Genomic DNA, 19,152 nt, shown 5'->3' on the forward strand with positions numbered 1-19,152 from the left:
GCATTTCCCTGAGGACATATGTGGAGCACCTTTCCATATGCTTATGTGCCATCTGTATATCTTTGGTAAGGTGTCAAAGTATCTGGCTTTTTTTTTTTTTTTTTAAATAAAACTGTTTTCTTACTGAGTTTTAAGAGTTCTTTGTATTTTCTTTTTTTTTTTTTAATATTTTATTTATTTGACAGAGATCACAAGTAGGCAGAGAGGCAGGCAGAGAGAGAGAGGGGGAAGCAGGCTCCCTGAGGAGCAGAGAGCCTGATGCGGGCCTTGATCCCAGGAACCTGGGATCATGACCTGAGCCGAAGGCAGAGGCTTTAACACACTGAGCCACCCAGGCGCCCCAAGAGTTCTTTGTATTTTTGATAGCAATCCTTTATCAGATGTGGGATAGCTGAGGTGGAATGGGTGCTGGTTGGGAGTGTCCCAGTGCATGAGATATTGGGGCATTCCTGGTAAAATGCTAAAGTCAGGTGCGGGCCTGTTGAGTCCCAGAACACCCTGTGCTAGGGCCACCTTGGTGGACAGCCAGAGTTGGTTTGTTAGGAGTCCAGGACTCACTGGAGCAACCCAAGCAGGTGGGCTAGAGCACCTGGACCCTGCTCCCTGCCATGCTCTCCAGGTGGAAGAGGAATGTAAACCAAGGCTCTCACTGGCATCTCCTACCCCAGAGAATTCCAGTAGTTCTCCCATCCTTTGGTAGACATTCTGGGGTTAATAAATGGATTTCTTTTACTTAATAGTTTAGTTGCCTTTAAACTGTTGGTTTTTTGTTTTTTTTTTTAAGATTTTATTTGAGAAAGTATGTGGAAGAGAGTGCACATTTAAGTGTTTGGAGGGGGGAAGGGCAGAGGGAGTGGGAGAAGCAGGCTCCCACACACAGTGGGGAGTCTGATGTGGGGCTCAATCCTGGGACCCTGGGATCATGACCTGAGCGGAAGGCAGAGGCTTTAACCCACTGAGCCACCCAGATGCCCGAACTACTGGGTTTTTGCCGTGCTCCAGGGATGAGGAAATCCACATGTGGGTTCCTCAGTGATACTACTCTCTGCTGCAGGTTGTTGCTTTGGTGGTGCCGTCTCGCTGTTACCATGTCTCTGTCTCTTCTGCCCTTCTCTGTGTAGGCCCTCTATTCATTGTGCAGAAGCTATTCAATCAACATTAGTTCTTCAGAAGTAATTCTCTGCATGTAGGTGTGGATTCAGTGTGTCCATGGGGTAAAGTGAAAGCAGGGTCTTCCTATGGCACCATCTTGAACCACCTCTCTCCTCACATTTTAAATTGATTTAATAAACCATGTGAGTCAAGCATTTTTGGTTAGTCTGTGAGCCTCGCTGCTCAGTGACCTCTGGCAGAACTAACCTGGTAGTATCCTTGGAAGCCATTGCATTGACAACAGGTCATATAAAACTATAATTTATTGGGGCGCCTGGGCGGCTCAGAGGGTTAAAGCCTCTGCCTTCTGCTCAGGTCATGGTCCCAGGGTCCTGGGATCGAGTCCCACATCAGGTTCTCTGCTCAGTGGGGAGCCTGCTTCCTCCTCTCTCCCTGCCTGCCTCTCTGACTACTTGTAATCTCTGTCTATCAAATAAATAAATAAAAAATATTTTTAAAAAAACTATAATTTATTTGGGGGAATTCATGTTCATTCTGTTTCTTTTTTCCATGTAGAAATGTATAGTCTGCATATTGTCTTCACCGTCTAAATGTTGAATTGTCTACTTTGACACTTGTCTGTGAGCAGTTCTCATCACAAATTCACTCTTTCCCAATTTAGACTGTGCCATGTGACCTAGACCTCCCCCCTCCTTTGTTTATTCCGTAGCTGTGTGTTGTGTTCACCATGTGCCAGGAACTACCTTAGGAAGGAAAAGTGTGATCCCCACCCAAGGGACAAAAGTTTTGGTAAATGTTTCATGTTTCATGAACCAGACTAATTCTATCTTGGACAAATCCGCCATGATGACTGTTTTGTGACCTGAAACCTTCTTGAGCACAGGTCCCCCCATTCTTTCCTTTTGTTTAACCACACCCTTAAGTATACCCTCAGGGCATAGCATCCTTGATCTGTCTAAAGGACAGGCGTAAGATCACGGTGGTTAAAACTAAGGTTTAAGTTTATATTTGAATAGGGAGGAACACATCCCCAAATCCATTCTGAGCTAGTTTTAAGTTAAGTCCCATTGTTGGTTGTTCAGCATCTTCCAGTAACTCAGTGAGGATCTGGCATACTGGAATTGCTCAAGTTCTTCTTAGTCCTTATCTGATTTCCCTGGTTAGAATTAGTTACAGTAAACACAGGCTTCGGTTTTGGTATCTCAAAGGCAGGAACTGCTGTAACTGGAAAGTTTTTGTTTGCGAGTATGTATGAGCTGCAGTTTCCTTCTTTCACTCATGATTGTATTTATAAGATTTGTTTATGTTGATTCTTGTAGGACATTAAGGAGAAAGAGAGACATCAAGGGTAAACACCCAAATTTTGCTGTACAGCAGTCGAGTGGTCCTGCAGGAAACGCGAGGAAGAGAAGCAGATCTGTAGCTGAATGGAGATTACGTTTCGTGGACACTAGGGCATACAGAGGTAGCGGGAAATTATATTTAACTCGTCGTCTCTCCTCCTTTAAGATGCTGCTCAAGTAAACACCCTGGTTTGCGGTCACCATCTCTGCAGGAAGAAAGTACTTATCACTGTAGGCAAAAAACGTGATCTGGCTAGAGCACGCCTCCGGCTTACACCAGGTAAACCACAAGTCCCTCCACTAAAAGGGTCTTTCAGAGTTCATCCTGAGGTGCCCTTCTCTCGAATCCATGGCCCCGCACCTCAGGCCGGGCCCAACTCGCGATGCCTCTTGCAAGATCCGACTCAAATCCTGGGTTTCAGGCAGGCTTTTGGGGAGGCGAGCTTCAAAAGTCGACTGCCCTGTGGGAGCTGCGGCGCTGGGATCCAGGGGGCGTAGCACAACTCCCCGCCTCAGGTCCCGCCCCGCCTCCGGGATGCCGCGCTAACGCCTCGCCTCCTCCCCTCAAGCCCCGCCCCATGCGTCCTCGGTTCCCGGGACGCCTGCGCGCGGCGCGACTCCACCCCTCCTCTGGCCCGGCTCTGGGCTTCGCCCCGCCCCTCGTTCCGCCTTGCCCCCGGGACGCAGAGCGCGCGGCGTCGCTTCCGGCGGGACCAGTACTGTCCGCCGCGCGGCTTGTGCGCTTTAGAAGGCTGGTGTGGACCTACGGCACAGCGGTTCGGTACTTGGGAATTGTTATTATTCTGTACCTTTTTGACTTTGGGGGATTACAGGAGAGGCTTTGCCCCCGCCCGCTCTTCGTCCCTCAAACCCAGGCAGGAGCGTTAGGCTGCGTCACAGTTGCCTTTTTGTGCTTTTGTGCTTTCCTTTAAAACTGTGAACCTTGCAGAATCCCTGTGCTCTTGAGACAAATGCTTACCGATGTAGCGTAGTGGTGACTAGTTTCCTGTAGATTTTATTGCTCCAGCTCCTTGAGAGTCTCAATAACGGCGCTACTTGGAATTAATTACTGGCATTCCCCTGCCCCACAATTAAAAATTTAAAACAAAACAGGTATGAATTGCTTCCAAGCTTTAAAACTCCTTGGATACCAAATGCATTGCTTTAAGAAAGTAGGAGTTACACCCTGCTTCGCCAAGAGCGAAGTGTCGCACGTTAACTGGGACTTGGGCTTTCCAGTATTTTAATCCCTCGCCGAGCTCAGTCGAACGAGCTGTGATTTGGATGCAAGAGTAAGTAGCCATCTAAAAGTTTTTCAGCTGTTGAGTATTGCAATAATTGAATTCTTTGGGCAAGGGCAGCAAGGGGCAATTAAAATAGCTGGATTAAGGACACAAGGGATACTTAGTTTCTGATTTAGCAATAAGCTGGTTAGGTGAGGAAAAGGTAAACTCATCTGTACAGAGCTGGTCAGTGAATTGCGTTCCGTTTCCTGTAGGCCTGTGTTGTTAGAATGGAGGTTATTACCAAAACGGTTGGTATCTGCTCAGCATTTTACTACGTGCTAAGCACTTTTACTATTACCCCGTTTAATGCTCACAGGAGCCATGGGAAATTTCTACCATTCTTATCCTTACTTACAGTGAGGGAAGCTGAGGCTGAGAGAGCTTGGTAGCTTGACTCTTACTTCTTAGCTACTGAGGGGTGGAGCTGGAACTTGGGTCCATTTTCCTTCTGACCGCTAGAGAGCCCTGCAGTTAACCATCTCTGATCCAGCCCCCACCTCCGCAGGTGCTGGCCTGGTGTACTCTGTCTGGTCAGAGTTGAAAGAACAATGCAGAAGGACTCTGGCCCACTGTAAGTACACTGAATGGGACAGGAATAGCCAGCAACTCCCCAAAACCAGAGCTAGCTTCCTCATCTGGAAAGGACCATAAGAATAGGCTGCTGGGGAGCACAGGGTATGTGGGAGGATGGACATGTAGGCCAGGGACCTGCATTTGAGTTCCAACTCTGTCATCGACAACAGCAAGTCATCTAACCTCTGGGATTTATGTTCATTTGTACAGTGATAGGACTGTTCTGGAATAGGACTGTTGCTGTAATTTTTTTTTTTTTTTAAAGCCATGATTGGCACTGATTTCTTACGCTCTCATTTTCAGAGTGCCTTTACATTGGATTGGCTTCGGCTATGCAGCCCTGGTTGCTTCTGGTGGGATCATTGGCTATGCAAAAGCGGGTATGATTTGTAGCCACTTAAACCTCCTAAGATTTTCACATTGTTGCTGGTAAAGAGTGAGTCCCCAAAGTGCGATCTTGTTTGAGTCAAGTTTACTTTAAGCCCTCTAGCTTGAGGGCGGGCTTATTATCAGTATAGCTGCTCTTGCACTTGCTTTTCCATTATCTGGTTGACCTAAGTCAGGCTTCTTGTCTACTCACTTGTCCTTGGGTTTTTTATCTAAAGCTGCTGGGCCCGGATGGTAGTAGGTTGTTGTTATCGTTGACTACCACACATCAACCTTGACCCCAGAGTGTCATCTCTGTGCTAAGTAGGAAGAAACCTCTTTTCTTTCCCTGCTCGTTTTTTGAAGTCTCCTCTTTAGACATAGGTCTATCAGTAAATGTGCTGTTTCTACCTCCATTCTAGCCTGCACAACACACATACACACCCCCCAGAATTCTTACTCTCCAGTTTTGTTTTTTTATTTGTTCGTTTTGTTTTTTGTTTTTTTAACTCATTGCCCTTATTTCCCTCTTCTTTGGGGGAATTTGCCTGAGTTGTAACTACAGACAGTTCCAGCCCTTGACAGGTTAGTCAGACCTGGTTAGGACCCCTTCTTTTCACCCCACATGGAAGTATCTGTCTATTTAAAAAGAGGATTAGTGTGCTGTTACCTGCCCTTTCTGTAAAAATAACAAACTCCCCCAAAGTTTTCCTCCTTGAGAGCTCCTTGGTTATGAACTGTGTTGAGAAAAAAAAATTTTTTTTGCGGTTTTCCTTGTGGGGGAAGGAAATCTTGTGAATTCTGTTAATGAAATGAGTGGCTGACATTGTAATACAGGACTCTGTTTGCTTTCTTACAGGTAGTGTCCCGTCACTGGCAGCTGGGCTGCTTTTTGGTAGCTTAGCAGGCCTGGGTGCTTATCAGCTGTCTCAGGATCCGAGGAACATTTGGGTGTTCCTAGGTATGTCAGTGTCACTGTCTCCCTTGTGCAATTATGTATCCAGAGTCCTCTACCAAGAGGCTCTGGTTTGGTGGAATTTGGCAGGTTCTTCACATGAGGACAGTTTTACTACTTCTGCCAAGTTCTGGGGAAGTTTTAAAATTGGGGATGGGAGGAGTTGTGCTGGTTTCTGTTTGTTTTCTAATTACAGAATACGGAGAGGTTTGCCTCATGAATTTAGATTTAGCCAATGAAATTAATAATAAAGCTATGCAAGGCAAGTATATGTCTCTTAATCATTATGATGACCCACTGAAGACTATGCTTGAGCATTCACAGAGGATCACATGTCAGGCTTAGGTTTGCGTCAATATTAATTTTTCACATATGAAAATACTAGCCCTTTAGCACTGAGCTAAATGTATGGCATAGGCCTTGCCTTCAAGGAGCCTTTACCTTGACGGACATGATACCGTCTGCGGGGCTGCCGACGTGCCCTGGAGCTGCACAGAGAGTGAGGAGTGCCGGGAAGGGAAGATTACTACTTACCAGTGTGGCTTTGGGGGCATTTTTATTGAGCTGCACCCATTAGGCTCTGCACTAGGACTGTGGGCATCTCACTGTCTCCACAAACCCACAGAGTTGGGAAATTTATAATTCTGGCCTCTATAAGTATAGTGGGGAGAACAAGCATGTTAACAGAGTGGTTTGCACGAGTTGCCGTGGGCTGGGCAGGAGAGGTCAGCAATGGCCAATGTGGGGTGTGCTGCAAAAGGAGGAGGTGCCCAGCTCTCAGTCTGCCTCACAGCTCCCTCACTTAATTTCCTGAAAGACTTTAGACTTCTTTTTTCCTTTTTTTTTTTTTTAAAGATTTTATTTATTTGAGAGAGAATGAGATGGGGGAGGTCAGTGGGAGAAGCAGACACCCTGTTGAGCCGGGAGCCCGATGTGGGACTCGATCCTGGGACTCCAGGATCGTGACCTGAGCCAAAGGCAGTCGCTTAACCAACAGAGCCACCCAGGCGCTCAAAGAATTTATTGATCTATCTATCTATCTGTCAGAGAGCGAGCAAGCACACAAGCAGGGGGAATGGCAGGCAGAGCAGGCAGAGGGAGAAGCAGGCTCCCTGCTGATAAAGGAGCCCAATGTAGGACTCGATCCCAGGACCCTGGGAACATGACCTAAGCTGAAGGCAGACACTTAACCGACTGGGCCACCCATGTGGCTCACTTTTTTCCCATTTCTGATTCCACTCCTCCACTCAGCAAATAACTCACTGCCTACTTAAAGAAGAGCGGCAGTCATCACAAGGGGGCTCCAGTGTGCCGTCAGCAACCAGACCTTCCGCTGTGCTGTTTCTCTTCTCTCCAAGGCCAGTCTCTCCACCCAGCCCTTGGGTCTCTTCTCCCTGACCTTCTGGAGTATTATTCTGCCACAGATGCCATCTCTTACTTGATTCCACCCTGCAGATGGCTCCCTCCTGCCTATGTTCATGTGTGTCCTCTCTCACCCAGTGAAGAAAAAAGGACCTCTTGTGACCCCACTTCCTTCTCCAGTTGATGCCTTTCTTCCCCTTCAGAAACTTCTCTAAAACAATCTGTTATACTGCTTGTTTTTATTTCTTCCCCTTTCACATCCTCAACCCACTCAGTCTCTTGTTTTTGTCTCCTTTGTCCATGGAAATAGTTTTCCCTGATTGTGCCAGTGACCTGAATTTTTCAGAATCCAGTTGTTGTTGTTGTTGTTGTTTTAAGATGTTTATTTGAGAGAGAGAGTGGGCGTGTGCATGCACAAGATGGGGGAGGGGCAGAGGGAGAGAGAATCTTGGGCAGACTCCCCGCTGAGCACGGAGGAGCCCCTTGTGGGGCTCAATCCCAGGACCCTGAGATCAGGACCTGAGTTGAAATCAAAGTTGGATGCTTAACTGACTGAACCAGGCACATGCCCTTGCAGTGCACGTTTTTAATCGTCATTCTAGTGGCCCGTTAGCCTTCTCAGCATAGCAGACCAAATACATTTTCCACTCTTCTGTTTTCCTTTTTATTTACTTGTTCTCTTTTGTTAACCCATCTTCCTTTTGGCTATTAAATGTTGAAGTTCTTAAGACCTGGCTCTTTTTTTTTTTTTTCCCTTAAGATCTGTTTACTTACTAGAAAGCTCAAGTGAGCAGGGGGAGGGGCAGAAGGGGAGGGAGAGAATCCCAAGCAGACTCCCTGCTGAGCACAGAGCCTGATGTGGTGCTCAGTCTCAGGACCCTGAGATCATGACCTGAGTCATTATCAAGAGTTGACTGCTTAACTGATTGAGCCACCCCAAGTGCCCCAAGACCTGGCTCTTTTTGTATTCTTTATACCATCTTGCTTGGCTCATTGGAGCCCAGGCCTTAAATTACTATTGAAACAGGTCATTATTCACAAATGGGTTTCTCCTCCAAGCTTTACTCTTAGGTATACAGTTATGTGCTTGAAATATTTTGTTAGTTGTCTCAAGGCATCTGCCCAAACCTGACCTCTTGTCCTCACATAACCTTGGTCTTCTGGTGTTCTCCATCCTTTTGGGTCTTGCTCTCCTGCCCTCCATCTTTCTATCTCATTCACCAGGAAGTCCTCTTGACACCACCTCCAGCACATATCCTGAACTGTCTCCTCTGTCTCCATGGCCACTGTCCCCATCCCAGTAATCCCTGTATTTTGCCTGCATTCCTGAGGAAGTGTCTTAATTGGTATCCCTACGTGCCCTGATTTCGCTGCAGTTCCCAATGGAACAGCTAGAATTTTGTTTTTATAGTTCTCTTCTACTCATGGATCCCTTTGCTTGATATCTTTAAATGACTTGTCATTTCTCTGAGGATGAAGAGCACAGTCCCTGGTATGGCTCTCGAGGCTCTGTGGTCTGGCCCTTCTTCCTCGCTAGCCGTATTTTAGCTTCAGTTCCCTCTCACCACAAGGCCCTGGGTGTGTTATTCCCTCCACATGGAATGTGCTTTCTTCCCCCTTTAGTTCATTCACTCCTACTTTTTAGATCTTCACTTGATCTTTACTTCCTCGGCAAGTCCTTTCCTGATCTTCCCGTATAGGCTGGACCCACTGTTTAGAGACCTTTTTTTTTTTTTTTAGATTTTATTTATTTATTTGATAGAGCATGAGCAGGGTGAGGGACAGAGGGAGAAGCAGACTCCCACTGAGCAGGGAGCCCAATGAGGGGCTCCATCCCAGGACTCCAGGATCATGACCTGAGCCACCCAGGCACCCCTGTTTAAGTACCTTTTTTGATGGGCGCCTGGGTGGCTCAGTGGGTTAAAGCCTCTGCTTTCTGCTCGGGTCATGATCCCAGGGTCCTGGGATTGAGCCCCGCATTGGGCTCTCCGCTCCGCAGGGAGCCTGCTTTCTCCTGTGTTTCTCTGGCTGCCTCTCTGCCTACTTGTGATCTCTGTCTGTCAGATAAATAAATAAAATCTTTAAAAAAAAAAACACCTTTTTTGATGATAGTTTTGTCCTCCAGCCCCTAGTGCAGTGCATGGCATATAATAGTTATTTTGACAAATGTTGAAAAGAAGAGCATGCAGTATAAATACATCAGCAAAGATAGGAAAAAAAGATCTGTGGCAAATTTGGAGAAAACTGTGGCTGAAGAGTGGTAGGAGGTGAGGCCAAGAAGGCCATTTGGCCCAGCCTGTGAGGGCCTTACTTTCCAGTATTTGTTTTAGCCCCATAGAGCATGGGTGGCCATGGGGAAGGAGATGATAGTATGAGATGGGGTCTGGCCCTTGAAAGATGGGTGGGAATTCCGTTCTCCCGCATATAAGATGTAATGATCTTTGATTCTTTTTCTCTTTCCCATCAGCTACATCTGGAACCTTAGCTGGCATTATGGGAATGAGATTCTACCACTCTGGAAAATTTATGCCTGCGGGCTTAATTGCCGGTGCCAGGTATTTTCTTTTCTCTTGCTGTTCATTACCAGTATGGAGTTTAGTTTCATGCCCCCTAAGACTTGTGCATTCAAAGATTTACTAGTTCTGCTATGCCTGATGCTGGATATCATTTGAAGTGATGTAATTTACGCACAAATAGGGAAGGCTACAAACAGTAGTTGATTTAATGCCAGAATGAAGTAAGTGCATTCATGAATTTGCTCTCACGTACACGTTTTGGTCTGTCCTGGCTCCTGCCTACAGTGGGAGGAGCTTCATGCAAAGCCGTGACCGCAGCTCTTTCTGGGACTTTCTGCATGAGTTCCATGTTTCTGAGTCGTGTGGGCATCTGTTATTATTAAAAAAATTTCCTGTAAGGGAATTTTGATTAAATCCTATTGTCTCAAACCAGATAATTAAAAAAAAACATATTCCTTAAGTATAATACAGATACTCTGAGAACAGAATTTTTAAATATCTGGAAGAAGATACTTTACCTGACTTTGATCATAGTGATGATGCTGTGAAGCATAATGCTCTATAGTCAGTGTAGACCAAGGTCAAGAGCAGTGAACTGGGAGACTGGAAGTGTCCCATGATCCAGCTCTGTGACCCTGGAGAGACCTTGGTCTTCCCAGGCTTCAGTTTGCTCATCTCTCTGAATTATTGGCTGTTAGATTAGGAACTCCTGATTCACATGTACTCTTTTAAGGCAAGTGGGGTGCAAGACTGCCCCTTGGCATGTTATTCCTTTGGTACTTCCAGGAATGGAGGTTCACCTGTGCCTGCTCTGCCTTGGCATCTCTTCACCATGTAGTTTTGAAGGACCTGCAGTTTTAGTTCTTGAAAAAAATAGTCAAGTGCCTGTTCTGTCCTTTACCTGATGTTTTTTGTTTATGTGTTTCTTTTGAACAGTTTGCTGATGGTCGCCAAACTTGGAGTTAGTTTTTTGAATAGACCCCATCAGTAGTAGCCATGTCCCGCTTGGCCTCATGAAGAATTTAAAAACTTCCACTATTTTTAGTGTATTAAGAGAAACAAGTGCAGCATTTTAACGTATTCTGACATTTTACTTCACGAAACAACAAAAATAATATTGAACTTTCCAGAAGAAATCAGTCATTATCATTACAACCTTAAAGAGGTGGGTGGTATGTAACCCAAGAGCTTCTTATATATTCTCATACAGTTTGATTCTTGTACGTGGTGTTATCTCTTCTTTCTGTATCTGTGGGTAAAGTCTCAAGAGGTAAAATGTTAGGTATCAACATTGGGGGCCTTGAAACCCCATGCCCTACTCAGAACAGTATGAAAAAAGTCTCAAGAGCTTTAGGACTTTTGTTCTTTGGCTCATCCTAGAGCACAGACCTACTTTGGAATTAATGTCAAATGAAATATCAATGAAAATAAAGTTTACTTTAAGTAATATTTTCTGTGGTGTCTTTGTTGCCAGAGCTGTCTAGATGTAGAATGAGATCTGAATAACAGGAAACTATAGGAATGTGAAAGTGTTCTGTTAATATTTTATTTAGTAATTACCTGTTTTGAATAAGGACCAAGCAAAGTTAGTTACGATTTGATTATACATTGCACTGCTGCTCGTTTTAGAACTGATCCCTTAGTGAGATTTCTAAGATTAGGACTGTGTAACAAAAAAAAAAAAAGAAGAAGAAAAAATGAAAATGTGGTTAACTAGCTATTCTATAAATATGAAACTAAAACACCTGATACTTGAATTACCAGGCTTGGTCTCTACAACATTAAGGGGACACTGACACATTTCCACCTCACTTTCTTTTGTTTTCAGCATTGAGCATTAACTCATTCTGGTACTCCTTGCTTTAGTTTTCTCCAGTTTCAAAATAAAAGGGATATTTGCTACTTACTTCCTCCCTAACTGGTATCGGTTGGATTTATAGTATAATTTAGGGTCTTATTAATCAAGTTTATGTTTTCTTAAACTCTTTTTGAAAGGAGTCCTGGTTTTCTCATCCTCGTTTAATGTGATGTGGTTTTGACATGTCTGCTAGGGCCCATTCTTAAACAGGTAATGTCCAGAGCTCTGCACAAGGTGGGTGTGACTGTGTAGTGTATTCTTGACTATGCATTTCTGTTAATATAGCTGGGATCAAAATCAGATTTTTGGGTAGCCTCATCACAGCAATAACTCATTAAACTTTGACCTACTGAGACTTCATGTCTTTTTCTTGCACACACTATTAATAATAACTACTCCTAAATAGGAAAGGGTTGGTGCTTAATGTCATATACTTGTGAATGCTTGATGAAATCAGAAATGTTCCATGGTTCCTGGCATAGTCAGTAGTCGCCTTTTTATCATGTAGTTGTTCCAAATTCATGGTTTAAATTATAAGGACAGATCCATTTATAAATAGCTAATTGGTCTGTGGTATGACTTCATGCCCTGGTGAATTAGATTATTGTGAACTTCTCAAACATTAGTCCTGTACAGTCTAAAGGAAAATGGACAAAAAATCAAGTAGGCAGAACATTGCATGATCTTTTTGATATTTTTAAAAACTGATTTTTATGGACATGTGTTTGGGAAAAAAATAACTGGATATAGGTAGTGTTACAAAGGTCAGAATGCCATAGGTGGCCCAGGTGTTCTCTTGAGCAGTGACGACCAGTCTGTGTATTATCCTTGTTCACGGAGCTAACCTTTATGCTTCCCCCCACCGCCAAACCCTGCTGTGTGAGGGCCAGGTAGAAGTGAACACTAGTTCTTACTTCTTGTTCCCCAGGTGTTTCAGTCATACGAACTATAAGAGCAGAGGCACAGAAAAAAATTAAATAAAAAGGCAATAGTCGTATATTAATTGATCAGATACATTTTGGGTTCTAAGCTAGCCCTTCCGTGATCTTCTTGACATTTACGTTGCTTGCATATCTTAGCTATTATAAATAATGGTGCAGTGAACATAGAGGTACATAAATCTCTTTAGATCGGGGTGTTTGTGTAAGTACCCAGAAGTGGAATTGCAGGGTTGCATGGTAGTTGTATTTTTAATTTTTGAGGAACCTCCATACCGTTTTTCATAGAGGCTGCACCAGTTTACATTCTGACCTTCTCACCAACACTTGTTATTTTTTTTCTTTTTAAAACTAGCCCTCCTGACTGGTATCATACTTCATTGTGATTTCGATTTGGACGGCCCTGATGATTATTGATGTTGAGCGTCTTTTCATGTGTCTGTTGGCCATCTGTACGTCTGGAAAAATGTCTATTCAAGTTCTGCTTGTTTTTTAATTAGATTATTTGTTGTTTTGATATTCAGCTGTAGAAGGTTTTTATGTGTTTTAGATATTAATGTGTTAATCAGATACATGATTTGCTGCAAATATCTTCCTCCATCATTAGATTGCCTTTTCATTTTGTTGGTTTCCTTCTCTGCAAAGGCTTTTTTAGTTTGATGTAATCCCATTTATTTGTGTTAGCTTTTGCTGCTCTTGAATAGGAAACTGGTCTAAAAAATATTGCTAAGACTGATGTCAAAGAGCTTATTGCCTATGTGTTCTTCTTGGAGTTTTATGGTTTCAGGTCTTATGTTTGTCTTTAATCTATATTTAATTTATTTTTGTATATGGTATAAAATAGAAATCCAGTTTTATTCTTTCACATGTAGCTATCCAGTGATATCCCAGCACAGTTTTTTGAAGAGACTGTCCTTTACCCATTGTCTGTTCCTGCCTCATTTGTCATAGATTGACCATCTATGTGTGTGTTTGTTTCTGGGTTCTCTATTCCATTGATTTATGTATTTGTTTTTGTGCTAGTACCATACTGTTTGGGTTAGTGTAGCTTTGTGGTATAGTTTGAAATTAGGGACCTTACCTCCACTTTGTTCTTTCTCAAGACTGTTTTGGCTGTTTGGGGTCTTGTAGTTCCATACAAATTTTAGGATTCTTTGTTCTAGTTCCATGAATTATACATTTAATATTTTGATGGGGATTGCATTGAATCTCTAAGATTGCTTTCGGTAGTAAGGACATTTTAACAATGTAATTCTTCCAATCTATGAGCCCAGTATATGTTACTTATTTGTGTCATTTTCAGTTTCTTTCATCAGTATCTTATAGGTACAGGTTTTTGACCTCCTTGGTTTTATTCCTAGGTATTTTATTCTTTTTGATGCAGTTATAAATGGGATTGTTTTTTAAGTTTCTTTCTGATAGCTTGTTACTAGTTTGTAAAAAAGTACAGTTGATTTTTATCTGTTAATTTAGTATTCAACTTAACTGAAATTCATTTGTTCTAATAGTTTTTTGGTGAAGTCCGGTATTTTCTATGTATATTATCGTGTCATCTACAACTAATGATAGTTTTACTTCTTCCTTTCCAATTTGGATGCCTTTGATTTCTTTTTCTTGCCTAATGGCTGTGGCTAGGACTTCCAGTACTATGTTGAATAAAAGTGGTAAGAGTGGGCATTCTTGTTTCATTCCTTGTCTTAGAGGAGAAGCCTTTAGTTTTTTGCTGTTGAACGTGGTGATAGCTGTGGGTTGTCATATATGGACTTTATTAGTTGAGGTTTGTTCCCTCTATACTCACTTTGTTGAGAGTTTTAATCATGAATGGATGTCGAATTTGTCAAATGGTTTTTCTGCATCTAATGAGATGATCATACGATTTTTATCCTTTTTTTTTTGTTGCTGTTAACATGTATCATGTTGATTGATTTGAGGATGTTGAAACCATTCTTGTATCCCTGGCATAAATGCTACTTGATCATGGTGTATGGTCCTTTGTATTGTTGAATTCAGTTTCCTGATAATTTTTGAGGATTTTTTCATCCTTGTACATCAGGGCTCTTAGCCTACAATTTTCTCCTTTTGTAATGTCTTTGTCTGGTTTAAGTAATATGCTGGCCTCATAAAATGAGTTTGGAAGTGTTCCTTCCTCTTCAATGTTTTGGAATAATTTGAGAAGGATAGTTACTAACTGTTCTTTAAACGTTTGGTAGGATTCATCTGTAAAGCTGTCTGGTCCTGGACTTTTGTTTTGGGTGGTTTTCAAATTGTTTTGATTCCATTATTTATAATTGGTCTATTCATATTTTCTATTTCTTCATTATCAGTCTTGGAAGGTTGTGTGTTTCTGGGAATTTATTCCTTTCTTCTAGGCTTTCCAGTTTGTTGGTGTATAATTTTAGAAGTCTCTTATGATCCTTTGTATTTCTGTAATGTCAGTTTAACTTCTTTTCCATTTCTGATTTTATTTATTTGGTCTCTATTTCATCTTTTCTTGATGAGCCTGGGTAGAGGCTTATCAATTTTGTTTATCTTTTCAAAGAACCAGCTTTTAGTTTCATAATTCTTTTTTTTTTTCTTTTCTCCTTCCTTCCCTCTTTGCCTCCCTCCCTCCCTCCCTTCTTCCCTTCCCTTCTTCTCTCTCTCTCTCTCTCCTTTCGTTCCTTCCTCTGTCCCTAGATCATTTATTTCCATTCTGATCTTTATTATTTCCCTCCTTCTGCTAACTTTGGGCTTTTTTGTTGTTGTTCTTTTTCTAGTTCCTTTGGGTGTAAATTTATTTATTTGAGATTTTTATTTCTTGCTTATTTTTATAAACTTCTAAAATTGCTTTTTCTGTGTCCTGTAGATTTTGGAAAGTCTTGTTTCCATTTTCAATTGTCTTAAGGTATTTTTTGATTTTCTCTTTTTCTGTTGAACCATTGGTTGATTAGTAGCATACTGTTTAGTCTCCATGTGTTGTGGGTTTTTTGTTTTCAATTTTATTATTTATTTATTTATTTATTTATTTTTAAAGATTTTATTTATTTATTTGACAGAGAGAGATCACAAATAGGTAGAGAGGCAGGCAGAGAGCGAGAGGGAAGCAGGCTCCCCGCTGACCAGAGAGCCCGATGCGGGACTCGATCCCAGGACCCTGAGATCATGACCTGAGCCGAAGGCAGCGGCTTAACCCACTGAGCCACCCAGGCGCCCTTATTTATTTTTTTTTTAAAGATTTTATTTATTTATTTGACAGACAGAGATCCCAAGTAGGCAGAGAGGCAGGCAGAGAGAGAGGAGGAAGCAGTCTCCCTGCGGAGCAGAGAGCCCAGTGTGGGCCTCCATCCCAGGACCCTGAGATCATGACCTGAGCTGAAGGCAGAGGCTTAACCCACTGAGCCACCCAGGCGCCCCTCTTTTCAGTTTTACTTTCATAATTGATGCCTATCTTCATTGTGCTTAGAAAAGATGTTTGATATGATTTAAGTCTTAAATTTATTGAGACTTATTTTGTGGCCTTATGAGATCCTACTGTGATCCTGGAGAATGTTTAATGTGCATTTGAAAAGAATGCATATTCTGCAGCTTGAAGATTAAATGTTCTATGTATATCTCATAAGTACTTGGTTTGATCTGTCACTTAAGGACAGTTTTTCCTTATTGACTTTTGACTTTTTTGTTTTGATAATCTATTAATGTAAGTGGGGTATTAAAGTCTTCCATTATTACTGTATTATTGTTAGTTTCCCTTTTTATGTCTGTTAAAATATTTGCTTTACATATTTAGGTACTCCTGTGTTATGTAGGTAAATATTTACAAATGTTCTATCCTCTTCTTGGATCAACCCTTTTATCATTATGTAATAACACTTGGTGCAGTCTTTGCTTTAAAAGTTTTGTCTGGTAGGTACTGCTACTCTAGCTTTTTCTTTCATTTGTGTGGAATATCTTTTCCATCTCTTCACTTTAAGTCTGCATGTGTCTTTAGATCTGAAGTGAGTCTCTTGTAGACAGCATGATGGGTCTTGTTTTTTTATCCATTCAGCCACCCTGTGTTTTTTTTGTTTTTTTGTTTTGTTTTGTTTTGTTTTGTTTTCTAGTCTTTTCACCCTGTGTGTTTTGATTGGAGCATTAAGGCCAATTAAAGTAACTTAAAGTAATTATTGATACATACTTGTTACCATTTTGTACATTGTTTTCTGGTTGTTCATTTAGTTTTGTTTCTAATGTCTTCCTATTTTAGAGTTACATTCATCTAGTTTTTTGTATTTCTGTTAAGATTGTAGGATATTTTAGCTTTTGTTATTATGATGAATGGAACCTTTTTCATATGTATTTTTAAATTAGATAACAGTCTGAACAAAATTAATTTGACACTAATATAAGTACTTTTGGACTCACTTGAGCATATTATGTGCCTTAGGTTCTTATTAGCTACCGTTTATTTAGTCTTGTGGCTTTATGTTGAAGTTAAAAATAATAATATATTTGCTGCTACTGACAAGATCAACATTGTTCTAGAGACACCAGACAAAACAATAAAACATGAGAAATAAATAAGTGTAAATGCTGGAAAAACCAAGAAATTAAACATTTTAAACAGTTAATATATTTATCTCTCTAGAAAACCCAAGACAAGCAGTTGAAAGCATACTGAACTAATGAGAAAGTTCTATAAAGCAGCAAGAAAGAGTAACACTAAAACCCAGTAGCTTTCTATTAACAGTCGTACTTACTCTGCTCCATACTGTTGCCAATACCTCAGTCTAAGCCTCACCATTTTTTACTTTTCTAGTAGGACTCCTTGTTTTCATGGTTTGGCTCAACAGTTCTTTCTCTACCCAGCAGGTGGGGCATATTTCAAGTATATTTTGACTCCTACACTTAAAACCATTCAGTTGTCTCTCAACATTTAGATGTCTTCTTTAGTCTCCCTAATGTCCTTTTTTTTCTTAACCCCATCATAGTTTGCCAGTATACAATTTCATATGTGTTTATTTAATGTCTATCTCCAGAATATATGTTCTATGAGGTTAGAGAAAATGACCATTTTTTCACTATTATATATACTATACTTAGTACTTAGTAGGCATTTAGTAAATATTGCTGGATTTATAAATTGATCAAATCTTCTTTTTAAAAATACACTTTGTAGGATCATTTTGAGAAGACAGTACAGAGTTCCCACATACCCCACACCTAGTTTTCCCTATCATTAATACCTTAGGTTAGCATGAAATAATTGTTAGAACTTATGAATCAATATTGGTAAATTAATTGAAGTCCATATTTTATTCAGATTTTCTAAGTTCTTAAAAACTGATATTATTTTCCTTCTCTGGGATCTCACCTAGGATCCCGTGTTACAGTTAGTTGTCATGTCTCCTTAAGGTCCTCTTGGCTATGACTGTTTCTCAGATTTACCTTGTTTTTGATGACTCTGATAGTTTTGAGGAGTACAGACCAAGCCTTTTGTAGAATGCTTTTCTGTTAGAATTTGTCTAGTGTTTCCCTTATAGTTAGTCTGGAGTTAGGAAATTTAGGAGGAAGACCACATAGGTAAAATGCTGTTTTCATCACATAATATTAAGGTGACGTATTTGAACGTGGTATTATTGTTGTTGACCTTGATCATCTGGCTTCAGGTGGTATCGTCAGGCTTCCCCACTGTGAAGTTATTCCTTTTCCCCCCTTCCCATACTGTACTCTTTGAAAGGAAGTCACTGTGCACATTCTGTACTTAAGGACTGGGGAGTTGTACTCTTCCTCGAGGGCAGAGTGTCTACATAAATTATTTGGGATTCTGCATAGGAGATGTGTCTCTTTTCCCTACTCAGTTATTTACTTACTTATATCAGTATGGACTCCAGGATATGTATTTCCCACTTTGGGTTATAATACAGTTACTTCTTCATTTTCTTTCTCAAGTTGTTGCAGTTTGGGCCATTAGGAGCTCTTTCGTTAGGAGCTCTTTCACCTAGCCCATCAGTGTGGGCAGCTTCTGCTTGTTGGCTTTTTGTTTTTATTTTTTATTTTTGTTTTTTGTAACTGTTACTTTCTAGCACTATAAGATGTCCAATATCAGTTTGTGTATTTCATGCTCAGTACTCGAACTGGCCATCTCCAGAAAGCCCTGGTTCCTTTTACTGGACAGGGGGTATTAGAATTCGAGATCTGGATGCTAGATTGCTACTGGGGTGAGCAGCTTTATTCATAATTGCCCAGACTTGAAAACAAGATGTTCTTCAGTAGGTGAATGGATAAACAAACTGTGGTGCATATATACCATGAATTATTAGTTAGAAATAAACAGATATGAGCTGTTGAGCTAAGAAAAGACATGGAAGAAACTTAAATGCATCTTGCTAAGTGAAAGAAGCCGGTGTGTGATTCCAGGTATGTGACATTCTGGAACAGGAGCACAGTGGAGATGAAAAGATTGGTGGATTGCTAGAGGTTTGGGGGGGTGGGAGAGAAGGATGAATAGGTGGAACATGGGATTTTTAGGACAATGAAACTAATCTCTAGGATACTATAATGGTGGATACATGCCATGTATTTTGTCAAAACCCACAGAATATACAACACAAAGCATGAACCTTAATGTCAACTGTGTACTAAAGTTGTACTGATACTGGCTCATCAGTTACAGCAAATGTCCCACACTAGTGCAAGATGTTAATAATAGAGAAAATTGGGGGAGGGGCCTGAAGGGGAGTATATGGAAACTCTGTACTTTGCAGAGAATTTTTCCATAAACCTAAAACTGCTAGAAAAACAAAAGTCTATAATGAAAATGACAAATAGCCCTCAGACTAAGTATAAAGTTTAAAAGTATAAAGAAAACATACCAGTTAACCATA

General features: G+C 41.2%; 1 protein-coding gene across 3 annotated transcripts; it reads left to right on the forward strand.

Moving 5' to 3' along the window:
• The first annotated feature begins 3,129 nt into the window (after positions 1-3,129).
• TMEM14C (transmembrane protein 14C) lies at positions 3,130-10,961 on the forward strand. Of its 3 annotated transcripts, none has more exons than XM_080807077.1 (6): positions 3,130-3,237; positions 4,248-4,313; positions 4,619-4,695; positions 5,541-5,642; positions 9,466-9,553; positions 10,451-10,961. In XM_080807077.1, the coding sequence occupies exons 2-6, from the start codon at positions 4,291-4,293 to the stop codon at positions 10,503-10,505; spliced, it is 345 nt and encodes a 114-aa protein (XP_080663203.1). In that variant the 5' UTR covers positions 3,130-3,237; positions 4,248-4,290; the 3' UTR covers positions 10,506-10,961. The 3 variants fall into 3 exon arrangements, with proteins under 3 accessions (XP_080663203.1, XP_080663204.1, XP_080663205.1); XM_080807078.1 differs by having other exon boundaries at positions 3,148-3,237; positions 4,233-4,313; XM_080807079.1 differs by having other exon boundaries at positions 3,215-3,232.
• The last annotated feature ends 8,191 nt before the right edge of the window (positions 10,962-19,152 follow it).

Source organism: Martes martes (genome assembly GCF_963455335.1).
Source record: "Martes martes genome assembly, chromosome: 6".
Classification (NCBI taxonomy): domain Eukaryota; kingdom Metazoa; phylum Chordata; class Mammalia; order Carnivora; family Mustelidae; genus Martes; species Martes martes.

Coding starts and splice junctions, on each gene's coding strand:
- TMEM14C (XM_080807077.1), top strand. CDS start 4,291: ATGCAGAAGGACTCTGGCCCACT. Junction 4,314..4,618: donor CAGAAGGACTCTGGCCCACT/GTAAGTACACTG, acceptor TCTCATTTTCAG/AGTGCCTTTACATTGGATTG. Junction 5,643..9,465: donor GAACATTTGGGTGTTCCTAG/GTATGTCAGTGT, acceptor CTTTCCCATCAG/CTACATCTGGAACCTTAGCT.